Source organism: Helianthus annuus, chromosome 5 (genome assembly GCF_002127325.2).
Source record: "Helianthus annuus cultivar XRQ/B chromosome 5, HanXRQr2.0-SUNRISE, whole genome shotgun sequence".
In the NCBI taxonomy this organism is placed as follows: Eukaryota; Viridiplantae; Streptophyta; class Magnoliopsida; order Asterales; family Asteraceae; genus Helianthus; species Helianthus annuus.
Window position 1 is genome coordinate 105381928 of NC_035437.2, and position 19334 is coordinate 105401261.

Sequence of the window (19334 nt, forward strand, 5' to 3'; positions counted from 1 at the left end):
ATATTAACCACTAACATTAAGTATGCAGGAAAAGTCAATGCATCATAATCATGTAATCGTGTATCCTTATCAGTCCTCACAAATCCTTTCTATCCTTCCTAGTCTTCCAGACTAGACCACCTAGTCTCCCAGACTAAACCACCTAGTCTCTCAGACTAACCTCCTAGTCTCCCAGACTGAAGTACCTAGTCTCCCAGACTGAACCACCCAGTCTCCTAGACTGAACCACCCAGTCTCCCAGACTGAACCACCCAGTCTCTCAGACTGAAACACCCAGTCTCTCAGACTGAAACACCCAGTCTCTTAGACTGAACCAACCAGTCTCTCAGACTGAACCACCCAGTCTCTCAGACTGAAACACCCAGTCTCTCAGACTGAAACACCCAGTCTCTCAGACTGAACCACCCAGTCTCTCAGACTGAACCACAAACATAAACCTTGAAATGTGCTTCGTGTCTCTTTTTTTATAAAAATGTTTGTTTCTTGGATCTGGACGTTTCGTGTATGCAATGAAAACATGTTGGAAAAATATTTTCGTGGGAGCCCTAATGATTGTAGTCTAGACTCGAGAAGGAATCCTAGTTCGCTACAATCGAAGCTCTGATACCAAACTGTCACACCCTGACTTTTGCGGAAGCGTGATTTGGTTTGACTTGCTTAATATCATTGCATTCAACAATAACAAACAACTATATGATAAACCAAGATGTTCATCCATAGAAAATTTTCAAAATAATACAACCGTCATTGTTTAACATCAAACTAAGATTTTAAGTTTAGAACACATGACTACCAAAGCTTAAAGTTCCATATTGGACTTCACAAAAGACATAACCAAACTAGGTTTCAAGCCATGTATCTTATCCAAGATAAAATACATAACCCAAACCCTTTGACCTCGGATGACACCTTTTATTAGAGACTTGACTTGTAAACTCCAACGCCCGCCAGATCCATACTTAATTTCCTGAAATACATGTAGTTTGAAAACATCAACAAAAGTTGAGCGAGTTCATGTGTGTGTTTGTGAATAAACCTTTGAAAACATTTGTAAGTATGTTTGTATGTACTTGAAAAACCCGGTATGAAAGCAACAAGGAAACAAATCAATTAATGTGTAGCTAATACATTAATATTTGTGACGTGATGCAGGACAAGCTCAAACCTAGCAGACTTTGCACCAGGCCTCCGGCTGTAAGACATAGTCAACCCATGGTCCACACGACGGACTCATGGAAGGGGCTCGATACACCCAAATAGATCTATCACTCATGTCCCTCGGTCCTACAAGAGGATTGATGGCCTTAAGCATCCTACCCACCACTCACATGATCTAGAAGTACCCTTCCTTAGCTAACCATACCAAATAATAACGTTTGTAAACAGTTGTAACATGTACTTCACCCCCGAAGTTATAAACCGAAAATAGTTAAAAGAAAAGGGGGACATGAACTCACGGGTTTGCGTCTTCAATCACCGTAACTCAAGCTCTTCGGATACACACGACTACCTACAACGTACTAATGTCTATTAGACGAACGGGTCGTGCCTTGACTTAGTATTAATGTCTTTGAGTTACGATTCTTTGTGTCTTTGATATTTTTCCAAGTTTATAATTATTTGTTAGAATAATTAATATTTTAACTTAAGTTTTATTTATTAAATTTTGGAATAATTTTTAAAACAATATATATCAACTTAATACTTCCCAAGTATTTATGCTTGTATTTCCTTCCCAAGGATGGGGTATCTTATACTTGTATATTTTTCTATGTATTAGGGTCGTATTCCGGTGTGAATTTATACGTACGAGAATACGTATTTTTATTGTATTTATTAAGTATCCTTATACTCAATTTCGTATTAATTTTCCGCAATATCATCTTTAATAAAAGTCCACCAATATATATTTCCAAAATACATATATTGTAATAAGTATTATTTAGAAAAAAAAATTATTTATAATTTTTCCTTGGCAAATATTTGTATTTCCTCCATAAATTTTCAAAAATAATATATTTTCATGTCCAACATAAAAAATACATATATAAACTCATTTTTCTCCAAAAATGATATTCCTCATATTTATTTGAGGAATTATATTTTTCACCCCAAAATATTGTATTTTGTGTTTGTGAGAAAATATATATTTCTTAAAAATAATATATCTTCTAAAATTTCAAGAAAAATATATATTTCATACTTGTCAAAAATAATATATTTTTCCTTGTCAAAAATATGATATATTCTAGTAGTAATTATAAAAATCATATTTTTGTTTCCTTGGTATCCAAAATATTATTTACCAAAATATACTTTGGGAATAAATTCCGGAATATTTTTTAAGTCTTATTCCATAGTTCGGTTTCATCAATATTTTGTGTAAATGTGTATATTCATTTGTTGGAATTTTGGTAATATTTTGGACGGAAATTCTTGGTATTTTTGTGTGTTATATTATCTCAAGTCCTAAAATAATATAACTAATACACAAAGTATACAAATAACCACACACATGTGACTTCTAAATATATATTTTCCTAATACATATTTAGTCACTTTTATTTATGAAAACCAACCTCCAATATTTATATTTTTGTAACAAAAACTATGGCAAAGTTTATGTAAAAATTTCATGGTTTAAAATACACTTGTAAATATTTGTGTAAAAATATTTTCCTAAGTGTTTTTAATTTTAGAAAATTTTGCCATAGTTTCCCCTAAAATGGAGGTTTCCATCCTTTCAAACATATCATTTTCTTTTGTAAAAATCATCACAATCAATTCACAATCATCAACAAATAATCTTTACTTACCAATTTGCCAAAAATCATGCACTTTCTACTACTTCATGAACTTGATTATTTGTAAAAATTTGTAGTAATTTACTAGTGTTCTTAGTAAGTCTTGTTACACTTTAAAATGTGATTAGTTCTTTAAAAACTTTATTTTTAAAGAAGTTACATGTTTACAACTTCAAATCATATTTTCCAAAAATATTTCTTTATGCATTCTTCTTGTTACACAAGTGTTTCTACACTTGTTTAACCACTAAAAATAAGATTTGTTTATGTAAGAACCAAGATTTACTAAAACTTATATTTTAACTTGGTTTCTTTGAAAGATCATTCATAAATCTTTAGATCTACATGATTAACAACTTACTTTGATCATTATTTTTCAAGAAATCAAAGTATTCTTTCAAGTTCATGATCTTTATGTGGATGATCTATCATCCTTCATCATTTCTACTTTCTCATCTTGCTAGATTATGTTTTTTAACCATGATCTAGCAAGATCTTATGATGATCCACATCATTTCTACAAACAATCAATGATCAACAAGCATAACAACTCATATTCATCAAGTTTACTTCATTAAACAAGCTTATGTTCATGTTTACTTCTTATGTTCTTTAGTGTTTTTCATGTTTTTGATTATGATTCTTCTTTAACCACTAAAAATGAAAGTAAAATGGATAGATCAAGACTCTTATCACTAGCACAAGGCTAGGGATGATTAAGTGAAGAAAACAAGTGGATAAAAGCAAACGGTGAAGGTCCTTCAACTTCCGAAAGCTCCAAGCTTCCTAATGATGCTAGGGACACCTAATGGACACCTTAGAATGGAAGAGGTTGAAGTGAAAATGGGTGGTTGTGTGTGGTGGTTCTTGGTCGTTGGTATGGAGGGAGAAAGAGAAGAGAATGGTGTTGGTGTGGTGAATGAGAATGAATGGTTAAGGTGCTTATGGTTTACTTATAAATCCATCATAAGGCTTTATCTCATGTGTAATATGTTTAATAAAGTATAAACAAGATCCAACATAATCTATTTTAATAAGCAATTAAAATCTTCATGTGGGGCCACTAGAATCCGGTTATAGGTGGGGGGGGGGGGGTTCTAGGTTAGGCTTTAACCAAACTAGTTACTTACTAGTTGAATTCCAAGTATTAGTTACGTTTTCAGTTATTAGATATTTTTAGGAGGTGTTATGATGTTCGGGGACCATAACTAGCTTGGTAATGTTAAAACAATGCTTCTAGTGTAAATTTGGTGTTTCGGGTAGTTTCTGGTTGTTCGGTTGGTTACTGGTTCGTTAAAGTGCTAAACTATGCAGTTTAGTGTGCTTTATGTTACCTTTTGTGACACTTTTGATTCCCGACACTTAGGAAAGCATTCAGGACCATTTTACCATTTTCTGCATAATATTAGTGTGTTACTTTGCTGATTTTTGCTGAATTTTGCTGATTTTCTGCATAATTCTGCAGTTTAGGTCAGTTCTAGGCACTTTCCGGCACTTAAACTATCACTACGAAGGCATTTTTATGATCGTTACTCTCCTACACACTGCACTAGTGTAGTACTTAGTTTCTGGCTCATTCTGTGTCTAAATGCACTGTTTGTCTATGTACTGAGTTATGTCAGCATTTTCCTGATTTATCAGATAACTATGCTAACTACATTTAATGAATCATTTAAGGCAATACAGCTTTCAGGCAGTAATGATATGACATTAAACAATGCAAGATACACACGTATGTATAAGCTAGAAATCAGAAAGCAGTTAATTGAAATTCAGCACAGTCATTAAGCACTAATCATGATTAATTAATTATACGGATACCTGAATTTTTGACAGTTGTCACAATAGGGCCCACGGATCTTATGCCCACCCGAGACCAACCTCTGGATTATACGTTCTCCGAAATCGATTTGGGTCACGTGTTGAATGATTGAGAGAAACTTCCTCGAGCTAACTGCCGATATCTCATCCTTCTTTCTTGTTCAAAGTTTCGACGACAAAGTTTTCTCCATCGCTAATTTCTCCACTCACCATGAAATCAAACAGTTTCTTCGTAGATTCTGTCCGGTTTCAAAGCCGGTTGAGGATTACGAGTGTTCTAGACTCGTTCAAGGCAAGCTTGTTTGCGCGATTAATAGAAATAAGGATGAAGCTCTGTATTTTGATGCAGTTGTTGACGTTGTATGTATTTTATCTCTAATTTAGGGCTATTTTATAAAATTATCATACGATGGTAACAACTATCAAGGGGATAATGGATATGGTAACAACTATCAAGGGAATCCGAATCCTTCGCCAAATCCAACTACTCACACACCTCCGTTTTCCCTTTGTAGGGTAACTTTGGTGTTCCAAACTCAAACACTCGTCAAACTCTCGGTTTCTAGGAACGTTTTGCAAAACCGTGAGTATACATGACTCCTTTTTTTACTTTTCACACTTTTTGGTGCAATATGTATATGCTATTAAACTCACGCAATCACATACTTTATGCTTAAATCACAAACAAACAATTCAACATACATGCTTAATACGTTCTACTTGAACTCATATATGCTAGGATTCTTTATGCTTTATACTTGTCATTAACTTCGTACGAGCCTCCCTTAACATGTATAGCGCTATAAGATTAACACACCGCCCGTATTCTTGAGGTCATGTTAAGTTAAACAAAACGGTCTTATCGTTGCTACGATGAGATTACGCTAACGGGAATCTCTGGGTTGACATTTATAGTTGCATGCTAGTATCGTATGTTAGTTTTAAGATAACAATTATGCCATGTGGATTCGTTTAAACTTTTATAGGTATGCTAGTACTTAAAGTTGTATGCTCGCCAATACTTTTAATACGTGTTGTAGGAAATTAATGATGATGAGGAGGAGGAATGAAATCTAGTATGGAGACTAGAAACCCATTTTTAATTTTAGTATTTGTTGTATTTCATTTCCCTTGATTCAAGTGTTGTAACTTTGCTTCCAAACATTGTACTTTGTTTTAGTATGAAATTAAACTTTGATTATTAAATATTGTTACAAATAGCGTTATGAAATCTCTTGCAATCTCGTTTTCGTCCCACTCCGATGTTTCCGCCATCGGTTGGGGTGTGACACCGCTATTGGGGGCGTTATTGAATCCTCGCGAGTGCGATAGCAGATGATAACGAGAAAATTTTGGTGGGCCTTAATTCTTTAACCGTTTGTAACGATAAGATTATGTTTTGAAAAATAAAATTTCATTTTTTTTATATTTTACATCTATATAAACACACACACACACACTTATTTTATGTCACTCTCAACCTTTCTATACTCTCAAACTCTCTATCCTCTCAAATGCACGCTATTGGACAGAGCTTGAGGATATCGCTTTGGTCACGAGTTGGATGGATACGGTTGACTAAAGATTTCCTTCAGATTCGCCTCAATGTTGGAGTAGGGTTAGGTCCACATTATATGAAAGTGTGGGTGAAAATGTTCATGGAAGAAATCAATTTTAAGAAGGTTTATGCATCTACAAATCAAGTGTACAAAATTTGAGAGATGCTATGTTGTTGTGTTGAACCACAAAGAGGGTGTGCTTGAGGATGAAACACTTGCCGCGACACAAATCGAGTTCCAAGCACTGTACCAAAGGTCGTTTGTTAACGTTGCGGCTTAGAGGATTTTGAGAGACCGACTTGGATTACTTTAATTTCTGTACCTTTCGTTTTAATAATAAAAATATTAGTGGTTTATATTTGGAACCATATACTTTTAATATTTAAATGTTAAGTTTTTTTAATGTATTTTTTATTTAGCTTAAATGTTATGTTTTTATTTATTTATTTGAGTGTTATAAACATAAAAACAGAAAAAAATGATTAAGTAATGATTGAGAGGGTTTTGTCTCATTCCATGGTGTTTTATTTGAGTGTTATAGATATAAAAACATAAAAAATTGATTAAATAATGATTGAGAGGGATTTATCTCATGCCATACCATGATGTTATTATAATGTAGGAATAAAACCTCCTTGTTGATGTTGCGTTGAATTGACAAAAAAAGGTCTGACTTTATTAGAGTTAAATGCCTGGTTGGTCCTTGTGGTTTGTCATTTTTTGCAGAATTGGTCCCAATGCTTCAATAATTATAGAGTTGGTCCAAGTAGCTGTAATTTTTAAACTCGGGTGGTCTTTATCACAAACATCTGTTAAGTTTCTTAGTTAAACGTGTGTGAAATGACTAGTTTACTCCTGAGATTAAAACAAATAACACAAATGGTCCTTCTTCCTCCTCTCTCCCTCTCACTCTCTCTAAAAAACCAAACCACCATACCTCTACCACCACCACCACCCAACCACATTACCCTGTACTTCCACCATCAAACACCCTCCCAACCTCCGGCAATGAACATGTTGCTTCGTAAACCACCACACGAGCCTCGGTCACGTCACTCATAACAACCAACAACCCCATCCCCCACCAACCTGAACTACCCGTCGTCGCCACCTTAAATCACCACCGGTCACCACAACCAATAACCCGCCGCTGTCGCCACCTTAAATCACCACCGGTTAACAAGGCTACTTGGAAATGTATTGGTTTCGGTTTCAGTTCTTCATCTAAATTTGGCGAGTTGGTCCTCGATGACGACCATTTTTTATTAAATACGAATACGTCGAAGACGATCTTGCGATTCCAAATAGTGACAGATGAAACCAATGCCATATAACAGTCCGCTAATTTCCGGATTTGGTTGTAATTTTGCCATTTATGCACACACACCCAAAAACAAAATCTGTAGCTGTAGATCAGCCATTATGGTTGTTTTCGATATGATCCAACCATTAAAATCCCATTTTTGTTGTCTCAATAAAATTTCATATTTTAATTCACAGTGTTGAAGATAGATGGTGGTGGTGAGTCTTTGTGTTTCTCGTGAACTAAGGTGCTGTTTGTTTTTTTAGAGGTAAAACGTCTGCAGTCTGCGGACCACATTTGCAGACATCTATAGCAGAAGAGGTGGACCGAAAAAACAATGCTTAAACAAACATTAAACATACCTAAAAAGAACAATTCTTTAACAAAAATTAAAATAATGAACAAACCGTGGAGGTGTTGACTCGGTGAAGGAGATTGGAGTCAGTCGGCTGGGAGGCGGCAGAGACATGGAGGCAGCAGGGGCGTGGAGGTCGACGAAGGAGATTGGGGCGACGATTGGAGTCGGTGAAGGAGATTGGAGTCAGTCGGCTGGGAGGCAACAACGACGTGGAGGCAGCAGGGGCGACGATTTAGGGTTGTCGGCAGTGAAGGGGGCTTAATCGAAGGTGGGGGAGGTGACGTCGGGTCAACCGGAGGTGGGGGAGGTGACGGAGCTGTGGGGTGGAGGAGAGGGTGGCGGCGGCGCTGTGGGGTGGAAGAGAGAGGTGAAAGCCGTTTTGGGAGGAGGAGAGGGGTAAGAGGTGAGAAGGGAAGGAGAACTATGGTTTGGAAGTGGTATGAAGAGGTTAGAAGAGGGAAGTCCAGGTCTGCTGGAATAAGAGGACAAGCAGATGTTTCTAAAAAACAAACACTCTGCAAAACAAAAGTTATGCACGTGTCTGCGCGGCGCAAATAAAAGAGACCAAGAAGAGCTTTTAAGAAAAAAACAAACAACCATTAAAGCGAGAAGAAAAGAAGAAGGGTTTTGAGAGAAAGAGAATAAAGTGGGCCCATCTTTCATTTTTTTTTACTTTTATTTAATTGTTTTATTTTTATCTAAGGGTAATTTAGTAATTTCATACACACTTAACAGAGATTATTGATAACGACCACCCGAGTTTAAAAATTGTAACCATTGAAACAAACTCTGTAATTATTGAAGCTTTATGACCAACTCAGCTAAAAATGACAAACCACGCAGAACAACCAGGCATTTAACTCGACTTTATTACATACCATGGAGTCTATTCACGAAAGGTCAACGGGTCAATAATCAAAATATATACGACCCGAATTTGATTTATTGATTTATATATGGTGACGGTTTCTCATCTTACTGTGTATATATTAAAGGTGGCACTCAATAAACAGAGCACTTGTTTACTTTGATAAGCGTGAAAAAAACAGCTTTTTATTCTTCTAAATCTCTTTTATGCTATTGCTGTTGTAGGTAGCCCCACTTTGATTTTGCAGGTTTTTGTTCTTTGGTTTTGGATTTTTGGGGCATGCCCTCTTTATCAATCCGACTGTTCTTCATATTCCTCTGTTATTTTGCCCCCAATTCTTCAAATTTCTTGTTTTCTTCCCCTTGTTTCTGACAAATGTATGGTTTTTCCAAATGGGTTTCTTCTAAATATAAGAATCTCAAGTGGGTTTCTTTGTTTTTTGAGTGGAAATAAAATCTTGGTTTGATTGAGGTGGGGTTTTGTTTTGATCATTGAAGTGTTGTTTCAAAGTGTGATATGAATATTATTGAAGAGAAGATTGGGGCAGGAAGTTTACTTGAGGAGGTGACATCGTTGAAGGAAATGCAGGGTCAAACTGGTTAGTTTGTTTAACAAGTTTAACACATTTTAACTACTTTTCTACTTTTAGACCATACAGTGTGAGTGTGGGCGTGGAAAAGTGGCAAGGGGGGCGGAAAAGTGACATGGAAGCCATTCCACGCCGGACACACCATTCCGGATACGATGTGGTCACGTGGAGGCTGGCGTTGTTGAAGGGGCGGCAATAATTTTACCGGCGTGGAGGGCATAGTGGGAGACGACGTGGCCGTGTGTGATTGGATGCAATTAATATTAGTGTTTTTTGTTTAAATTGAATAGGTTTTATATAATTTTTAAGTATAAAAGTGTGTGCCACGTGTTGAATAACGCCGCTCTTCCACGCCTTGTCCCACACCTTTCGTTTTTGCATCACACCTCATTTATGACGCGTGCTTACATGTCGTCCACGTGTCGCATAACGTCCAATTTTCAAGCTCTTCCACACCGTATAGTCTTAATCATCTGTTTATTACCTGATCCTGTGAGTTAACTTTAACATGGGTCCCATGAGTTTTGAAAAAAAAAATATAAGTCTAGCAATATGTTATCAAATGTACAAGTATGCTTTAATTAGTTAATTTATTATAAAGTAAGGCCAAAGTGTAAGGAAACACCAATTAGTTAATAATAAGAACATTATTTTTTAATATTTGTTTTTGCAGTTTGCTCTCTAAATCATACAACGTTACAAGAGAAAAATCATAAACATGTTCATTTTATGGTATATTTACACGCTAATTTCCATGTAAATGTAAAAGTTTTACCAATATAGCCATATAAATGTATCTACTTTATTTATTTTTACTATGATTCATGCGACACACACCCCTCTCTCACAAACTTAGGGAGGGGCCCACCGTTATAATTTCTTTCCGTATGTTCAGAAGGAGAGGGGCTAAGTTTAGACACACACCACGATATTTCCGTTCAAAAAAGTAAAATATCTATATCCCATTTCTAAGTTTTTCTTTGAGAAACTTTTGACAAGTAGTTTTTTTGTGTATCTATTTTATATTCTGGTATATACTTTATCTTGTACCCTTGTAGGGGTATCTTCTGTATTTTTGTCAAAGCTCTTTTTTTTTTTTTTTTTCCAGAATTACACATTTTTGTAAAGGTACAAAGCTAGTCTGGTTTGTACATTTAAAGTTAATTTTTTTTTCCGATTTACCCTGTGTCTCATGGCTGTAGAAGTAAAAATCTGGATGTCCATACATTGACACTGATGTACAAAGATACACAAAATAATAGATATATTTGTGATATTAGAATTAATTTTATAAAAAAAAATTGTGGTTTATTTTGGGATTTACATTTACTTGATGACATTTATGGCAGAGAATTGTGTTTGAATTTGTTGTAGTATCGTCTGTATTTGTAACAGTTGTGTTTTTATTCATATTGTAGGGGTGAAAAAGACAATAAATTCAGAATTATGGCATGCATGTGCTGGCCCCTTGGTAACCTTACCACAGGTTGGAAGCCTCGTTTATTATTTCCCACAAGGGCATAGTGAACAGGTTTTGTTTCCGCATAAGCTATTTTTTTCATTTTTATTTCAATTATTTTTAATATATTAACCATTTCTTCGTTCCTTGATGGTCTAAAACTAAATGTGTTCTTTCAACAATGATAAGGCTTAAACCCGAATGAAGTTAGGGCCATATGTTATATAGTAAGAATGAATGGATCTTGTAGGATTCCAAGATTTTGTTAGGAGAAAATATATTCTTGAAAAAAATCATAACATGAAACATACCCATTTTCAAATTTGTGACATTTATACTATTTTCTTAAAACCTATATTTTTCTATAATTTTTGAGAAAAGGACTAAATAAAAAAACCTGATCTTAAATATATTCATTTACTAGTAGGGAACCTGCGCGTTGCAGCGAAGTCGACAATATGGGCCGATAGCATAATTCAATCAGAAAACGTTAAAAAATTGTATATACGTTGTGTGTGTATATATAAAAGCACTCGCGTTTCGCGGCTGCAACGCACGAGAAACCCTTATGATAAACATTATATAGTATACTGCAACATTTTTTTTATTTAGTGGGAAACCCACGTGTTGCGGCCGAGTCAACTATTTACATCTAAATTTTAACTAAGTTTTCTAAAATTACAAAACACATTTTATGTTAAATTTGATTAATTTTGGTTCACTGATTAGTCCTTTAGTCCAAATACACAAATAAAATAGAATGTATTTTTGAATGTATGTTCTTGACGAATGTGATGAGTTTATTATCCATAAGCTTAATTTTTATTATTTATAAGTAATCTAATATACAATATAAATTTATTAGACGTAAATGCCATTGATCATGGGAAGAGGGGTATGAATTGAAGAAAATGACAAAAAAAAAAAATTAGGCATTTTAACTTGGCTCTTCATATGCCATCCAGGGGCGTACCTACTTTAGCCCGTGGGTGGGCGGCCGCACCCCTTGAAAAAAAAAATTTTAGTGTTATTTTTCGCGAAAAATCACGACCGCACCCCTTAGAAAATTTCGACCGCACCCCTTGGAAAATTCCGACCGCACCCCTTAGAAAAAAAAATGTTAGGAATTTATATAAAAAAATTGTGAACACGGATTTAAACCCGACCCAATTATGTAAACAATTTAGCCCACTAATCTCTTTAAATAAAACTTGTATTTCTATAACCCAACATCAAGCCCAATTGAATAAGTTTATGGTAAAACCCAACCCAAATAACTAAATCAATTAAAGAAAACATAACCCAAATAAACCCAACCGACCTTTCATCTCTTCCGCCCTCCCCTCTCTGTTGCAGGCTTGCAGCGACCAAGAATTACTCAGACCAGGCTTCGATAAGGTCCTCTGTTGCAGGCTTGCAGCGACCAACCGACCTTTCATCTCGCCGTTGACAGATTGCAGACCAGGTACCAGTCCTTGATTTCACTCTTCAAGAGTTTTGATAAGGCCCTCTTTTGAGTTTTGATAAAGTTGTTGTTGTATATGTTATGGCAGTCGGCAAGGCAAATGGCAATTATAGCCTATAAGAATTGTTGATTTCATTAAAAAAAGCGACTGTATTCTCTGTTTCATTATTAAATGATAAAGCTGTGTTGCACTATTGTTGATTCTATTATTTGTTATTTATTTTTGATTTCATTAAATATTAAAGTTGTGTATGTGATTAAAGAATATTATTTATTTTATATGTGATAGGCACAATGAGTAAGGATGTTATGGCGCGATTTCTCAACAAGAGGAAAACGATTGAAATTGGATCATCTTCCGATTTTGTTGATGTGAATGATCTTCCCTCGGATCCTCATGATCGCAAGGCGATAGCATCATACAACGTGAATCAACGAGATGATGTTAGAAGGGCATACCTACTAAGAGGACCATGTCAACCAACGGGTATTAAATTTAAGTTTGATGTTCTTTTTTTCTTTTACATGACCCGGCCCGACCCGAACCGGTTTTTTTATGTATATATCTAGACGCCAAAAATTTTAAAAAAAATCCGCACCCCCATGAAAAAATTCCTGGGTCCGCCACTGATGCCATCTTAAAATTTGATGGACATTTACCATTTTGTAGATAGGAAATGCTTTATATAGATAGATAGATAGATAGATAAATAACAAAGCTTAAAGTTCATATTACCATTTATTAACTTCATTAAAATAATTTATAAAAAGACCATTATACCCTTCTCTTTGTAGTTACACTCTTAAGAGGATTCACATCTATGGTCGAAATGAAACCCACAAAAACGAAAAGAAACAAAATATTAAAACGGTTTACATTCTTGTGCTATTTGTTGCATACATGTTACATGTTTTTTATTTGCTATAACACACTCAAATTTTGTTCATTAGGTCGCGGCCACATCAAATAGAACGACAACAACTCAAGTTCCTGACTACCCGAATCTTCCTTCTCAGTTATTATGCCAAGTTCTAAATTCCACTCTACATGTATATCATCTAAATTTGTATAAGAAATTTAAAAGGTGGCAAAATGTGCGGGTTGAGTAATGGGCCAAAACGGGTACTTTTGGTGTCGGTCAACTAGAAACACTTTTTTCCTAATTTTTATATTAATTGTTCTATAGATAATTAGCGTGTTAGGTATGATTAAAGACTTACAGTGTTTCAGTAAATATATAATAGATTTTTAATATAAAGTTCTAAAAGGTTTTATGCACTAAAAGTGCACTTTTGGGTGACTTTCTATATGTTTGACCCGTTTCCTCTTTAAGCCCATTTTACATTTTACGTGTTTGACCCACTAGATCAACCTATATTCTTAGTTTTCGTTTTCATGAAATAGGCTGACAAAGATACCGATGAGATCTATGCCCAAATGAGCCTTCAACCTTTGAACTCCGTAAGTTTTCGTAAATTTGCAAAAAAAAAATATATATATATGTATAATAAAAGAGCTTGTATATATCAAGAAATGGTTTTTGGTGACTAATGTGATGGATGAATGTTATGATTCAGGAAAATGACGCTTTTCCCATGCCAGATATTGGATCGAGACCGAGCAAACATCCAAATGAGTTCTTTTGCAAGACTTTGACCCCTAGTGATACCAGCACACATGGCGGCTTCTCGGCGCCCCGTAGAGCAGCAGAAAAGATTTTTCCACAATTGGTGAGTTTTATTACACGTGGCAAAATCGGAGGTCAAGCGGGTCGGGTAACGGGTCAAACAATAATTATGATATGGTCATACTTTTGTCCAAAATGTTCATTTTTTTAATATAGTTAGTGTGGTAAAATGATAGAATTGGCAGGTCAGACAGTTTGATAACTATTCAAACACTAGTTTTGGTATGGTCAAAACGGGTCGGGTTGGGTTGACCCGAAACTCATTTGTCCAAATGTTTACCTTTTGAATATTGTTACTGTGTGAATACATGGTATAATGAACATGTTAATGGGTCAAAATATTGCTTGGGTACAGGTCAAAACGGTTCGGGGTCCCGAAGCACTTTTTTCCGAAGTGTTTTTTCATAAACATTTAGTGCGCCAAATATCACCACAAAACTTGTATTAATTCATTAATTGTATATTTTCTAATACAACGATTTAGGAGGTTCTGTGCATCAAACACTTCTGGGTCTTTCAACCCGTTTGACCTATTTCCTTTACAATCTATGTTTTTACTCAACCTGTTTGACCCGTTAGAACTAAAAACACAACCCAAATTGTGCATACATAAGTAAGTTGGCAAAAATTTCCACCTATAGTTCTATACTATTTTTAAAATTTCTTGATGAGATCTTAGAATTGTTAACTAAATTAATATCGTTTTTCAGGATTTTTCAATGCAACCTCCGACTCAAGAGCTTGTTGTTCGAGATTTGCACGATAATACATGGACATTCCGTCATATATATCGAGGTGATCACATCGCATTTCTACAACTTTCATAATGCCATATTGCCACGTATGAAAATTAACAATCAATAGTACAAAAGCTTAATATGTTGAAATTTATTTTTCTATTTATCTTTTTTTTTTTTATGCAGGGCAGCCGAAACGGCACCTTTTGACTACAGGTTGGAGTATGTTTGTCAGTGCAAAAAGGCTTAAAGCAGGCGATGCGGTTCTATTTATCAGGTGAGAGCTGCTTGATGCTCACATTGTTATGCATCCTGTACATATAATATTATTGTGGCAGGGGCGGAGAATCACAATTATTGTTGGGAGTACGGCGCGCAAACCGTCAACAAACGGATTCACCATCTTCGGTTTTATCTACTGATAGCATGCACATAGGAGTTCTTGCTGCTGCAGCTCATGCCGCTGCTAACCATAGCCCGTTTACGATATCCTATAACCCAAGGTAGTTTGATGTGTAATTGTTACACAAAACAGGCAACTTTGACCTGTCAACTGTTATAGTCTGATTTCTTCGAGTATAGATTTGCCATGTAGGCATCATACGGGCTGACGTTTTCATTGTTAGATAACTGATTATCGTGTTAACTCTAGGGCATGCCCTGCGGAATTCGTCATCCCGTTGGTAAAATACAGAAAGTCGGTTTATGGGAATCAACTATCTGTTGGTATGAGGTTTGGAATGATGTTTGAAACCGAGGATTCAAGAAAGCGCAGGTATATGTGTAAATGTGATGTTTTGAACTTTAGGAAGTAACGTTTTTTATGAGGTAGAGATGCCAATTTTGATCCATTTACTTATAAATGGGTCGATTCTTGGGTACTGTTGATGTTTAACGGGTCAAAAGTTGCCTAAATCCATTTTTTAATATTTAAAACCTTCTAAATCATTTTATGCATAAAATTAAATTATTATTGAGATAATATACCTTTTAGTCATATTGACACTAACTAATTTGAGAAAGGTCAAAATCATTGGAGAAAAGAGTTTTATGAGTCAACCCGCAACTCAATCCAACCTACTTCTACGAGTACCAAAATACCCTTCTGGCCTGTTATCTGACCGGTCCATTTTGTCGCGTCTATAGTCAACCTTTCGGTTATAATAAAAGGCCGTTCAAATATAAGTTGATCATCTTGTTGTTTATGTAGGCATATGGGGACTATTACAGGTATAAGTGATGTAGATCCATTAAGGTGGCCTAGCTCGAAGTGGAATACTCTTCAGGTTTGTGTATCATTTACCAAGTTACCCTCTAAACATTCGAATTCTTTTACATACTAAAAGAAATCAGTTATTATAAGAGTTTATTTCAATGAATAAACACATTGAAATTTAAACTTTTAGTATGATATATAATATATACACACATTCTCTTGTAATTATACATATCAGGTGGAGTGGGATGAACCAGGGTGTGGTGATAAGCGAAACCGAGTGAGTCCGTGGGACATCGAGACCCCCGAAAGTCTTTATATTTTCCCTCGACTCGCTTCAACCCTAAAACGACCCTTCAACTCTAGCTTCATAGGAGAACCGCCCGAATGGAATAATACAGTGGCCCATCCTTTTATTCGGGCCACAGAAGCCTTAAATGCAAACTTTTCAAACCCATCCATGTTAACAAAATCTCAAACCATAAACAATACCGAACCCGTTTCACTAGTTATCCAAAAAGCCATTGCAGCTTCAGACATAGTAAAACCTGAACCGTCACCTATTGAGCTCACCATTAATCCTCAAACTCTTGTAAATGAGCTGCCAATCGAGCAGCTTGATGATGTTTGTAACGGGGCAAGTTCGGTTGTTGATCAATCAGTCTCGAGTGTCGTTTTGGATGAGTTTTGCGGGTTTAAAGATGGTGATTACAGCGATCCTTCGGGTTATTTGGTGAACAACACATTTAGCTCGGGCTATGAATTTCTTGACACCTCAGGAGGGACCTCTTCTAGCAATGGGGAGTTTAATGACACCGGGATCATGCGGAATGGCTCAAGACGACAAGTGGGCCCACCTCCTCGTGTGAGAACCTATACAAAGGTTAGAATATTCCCTTCTAGGCCAAGATACAAACTACTTTTGCAATGATATAATTTATGTACGTTTAATATTATTAATCTATGGTGTATGTATGTACACACGCATGTGTTTGTCTCTGTCTGTGTATGTGTATGTGTATGGGCCGAATGCGACACTGTTGTATGACAACAATATGGGAGAAAACTTTGTTGAATATTTGTTTCGGCAGATTCAAAAGGCAGGATCAGTAGGAAGATCGATTGATGTATCGAGATTCAAAAACTATGACGGATTGTGTTCTGAAATCGAGAGGATGTTTGAGCTCGAGGGGCTGCTTAATGATTCTATGAGTTCCGGATGGAAATTGGTGTATGTAGATTTCGAGAATGATGTTCTTCTTGTTGGTGATGATCCATGGGAGTAAGTTACTTTAAAATTTTAATTCATATTTGATAGAGCAACTTATTTATGAATGGGTTGATGCTAGTTATGTTTAATCTATAATGAGTGATAGAAAATAATTACTTTTGTAATTATATTTAACACACTGATTTAATCATTTAGCAAAAAGAAAATCCACATGCTAATTATTTAAATAATGTAAACCTTTTTTTTGGAAAACTAACAAGGTGACTATTTCAACCCATTTATTTATGAACGGTTTATGTTTATTAAATTAAAAACATAAAAGAAAATGAACGGGTCCAAAGTCACATGTATAAAACCTCGTAAATCAATTGGTTCAAAAACTAGATTGTTATCGAGATAAATTAGATTTTATAACCATATTTAGCACAAAGGGGTGTTTAGCCCAACCTCATAAAAGAACCCATTTTTGTCCAAACCTGTTTTGACCAGTTACCCAACCGACCTGTCCCACTAACGTTGAAGACCTCCAACATCGATAGTTCTTTTATTTTACTTAAAATGCAGAAACGTTAACCAAAACCACATAATTGTGTTGATTTCGGCTTTTTTCACTGTAGAGATGATTTGTACACCGCCAATATTACTTTGCATGTTTTTGAATGTTTGGTGATTTCAACATCCAACCAACCGGACATGGTGGTTTGGCCCCCAAAAACCGAACCCTGATTCACTCCTAATCTTGATGCAGGGAATTTGTGGGGTCAGTTCGATGCATAAGGATTCTTTCGCCATGTGAAGTTAGGCGTATGGGTGAAGAGGGAATGCAACTCCTGAACAACAGTACCGCCGCATTGCAGGCATTAATTGCATAATCGATGGCATTGTACTATGATCCTTGGGAGGCTTATTTGTTTGTGTTATAGCTTTACAATATATGAGTATAAGTTTATTGATGTTAGAATTTCAGCTTAATATATATATATATATATATATATATATATATATATATATATAGGTAGAGGATCCTGTAAAAAGTGCTTAAAGTGTGAGAAGTGTATTATAACACTATATATAATATTATATAACACCATATAAACACCGTATAACAATATGTAACACCATATAATACCATATAACACTATATATCATTATATAACAAATATAACAATATAGGTTGTCTGATAGCATGTCTATAATAGATGTATAGTGTTATATTTGTTATATAATATCATATAGTGTTACATAGTGTTATATGGTATTATATGGTGTTACATATTGTTATACGGTGTTTATATGGTGTTATATAGTATTATATATAGTGTTAGAATACACTTCTCACACTTTAGACCCTTTTTACAGTATCCTTACCCTATATATATATATATATATATATATATATATATATATATATAGGGTGGGGTTCGGCTAGAAAGTCCAAATTTCCTAAAAAGTGTAAAAAGACATAAAACACTCTAATTTCAGCCATAAAACACACCTAAAACCCATAAATAACAGAGTGAAAATTACTAAAACAGCATATCCAAACCATAATAGTTCATAAAAACTTAAAACACACAATCGTAGAACTATGAATATAAAACACAACATGCTAATCAACATAAAACACAATAATATTTGTTATTCGATAATCAGAGCCTTATCATCCAAAACACAAAACACAACCCACATATATGATGTTTTATTAATCTTCATTTTGTTATTTGTGGATTTTTGGTGTGTTTTATGGTTGACAATTTGGTGTTTTATGACTTTCTACACTTTTTAGGAAATTTGGACTTTCTAGCCAACTCCTAGCCTATATATATATATATATATATATATATATATATATATATATATATATATATATATATATATATATATATATATATATGGGAAAGTTCATTTGAGAAGAAAATTAAATTGAGAAGAAAAAGAATAAAGGGTACAATTGTAAAACATTAAATAGTTTTTCTCTCATCTCATTTATTATTATTTTTGACTAATTAATTAGTCATATAGAGTATCATCCTACACACTAAAATTTTTGCCTAGACACATCAAAATTTATCCTACACGTTTTAGAAATTTATCCTACACATACTGAAATTTATCCTACACAACTCGTAATTCATCCTACACACCTCATAATTTATCTTACACTTTAAATTAATTTTTTTCTTCTTTGAAAAAATATATATTTTTTTAAATAAGTTACAAATTTAATCTAGTGAGC

The 19334-nt window shown here is 34.8% G+C and overlaps 1 protein-coding gene and 1 long non-coding RNA gene across 3 annotated transcripts; one reads left to right on the plus strand and one right to left on the minus strand.

Annotated features, from left to right (window-relative positions):
* Window positions 1-697: 697 nt before the first annotated feature.
* On the minus strand, window positions 698-12219 carry LOC118492227. The gene is made up of 2 exons (XR_004892660.1): window positions 12083-12219; window positions 698-967 (listed from the first exon to the last, which is right to left on the minus strand). It is a non-coding gene; the product is annotated as an uncharacterized LOC118492227 (long non-coding RNA).
* LOC110941009 (auxin response factor 5) lies at window positions 8946-18055 on the plus strand. Of its 2 annotated transcripts, none has more exons than XM_022182608.2 (13): window positions 8946-9311; window positions 10721-10833; window positions 13178-13276; window positions 13632-13688; window positions 13805-13957; window positions 14625-14709; window positions 14838-14928; window positions 14990-15154; window positions 15304-15426; window positions 15862-15937; window positions 16106-16750; window positions 16959-17149; window positions 17847-18055. In XM_022182608.2, the coding sequence occupies exons 1-13, from the start codon at window positions 9230-9232 to the stop codon at window positions 17968-17970; spliced, it is 2004 nt and encodes a 667-aa protein (XP_022038300.1). In that variant the 5' UTR covers window positions 8946-9229; the 3' UTR covers window positions 17971-18055. The 2 variants fall into 2 exon arrangements, with proteins under 2 accessions (XP_022038300.1, XP_022038301.1); XM_022182609.2 differs by lacking the exons at window positions 8946-9311; window positions 10721-10833 and adding exons at window positions 11844-12226; window positions 12516-12713.
* The last annotated feature ends 1279 nt before the right edge of the window (window positions 18056-19334 follow it).

Bases quoted from the DNA above. Each gene is read 5' to 3' on its own strand.
- LOC110941009 (XM_022182608.2), top strand. From the start codon at position 9,230: ATGAATATTATTGAAGAGAAGATTGGGGCAGGAAGTTTACTTGAGGAG. The intron at 15,938-16,105 runs GTTTGTGTATCA...TATACATATCAG, and splicing joins CGAAGTGGAATACTCTTCAG to GTGGAGTGGGATGAACCAGG. The intron at 16,751-16,958 runs GTTAGAATATTC...TTGTTTCGGCAG, and splicing joins GTGTGAGAACCTATACAAAG to ATTCAAAAGGCAGGATCAGT.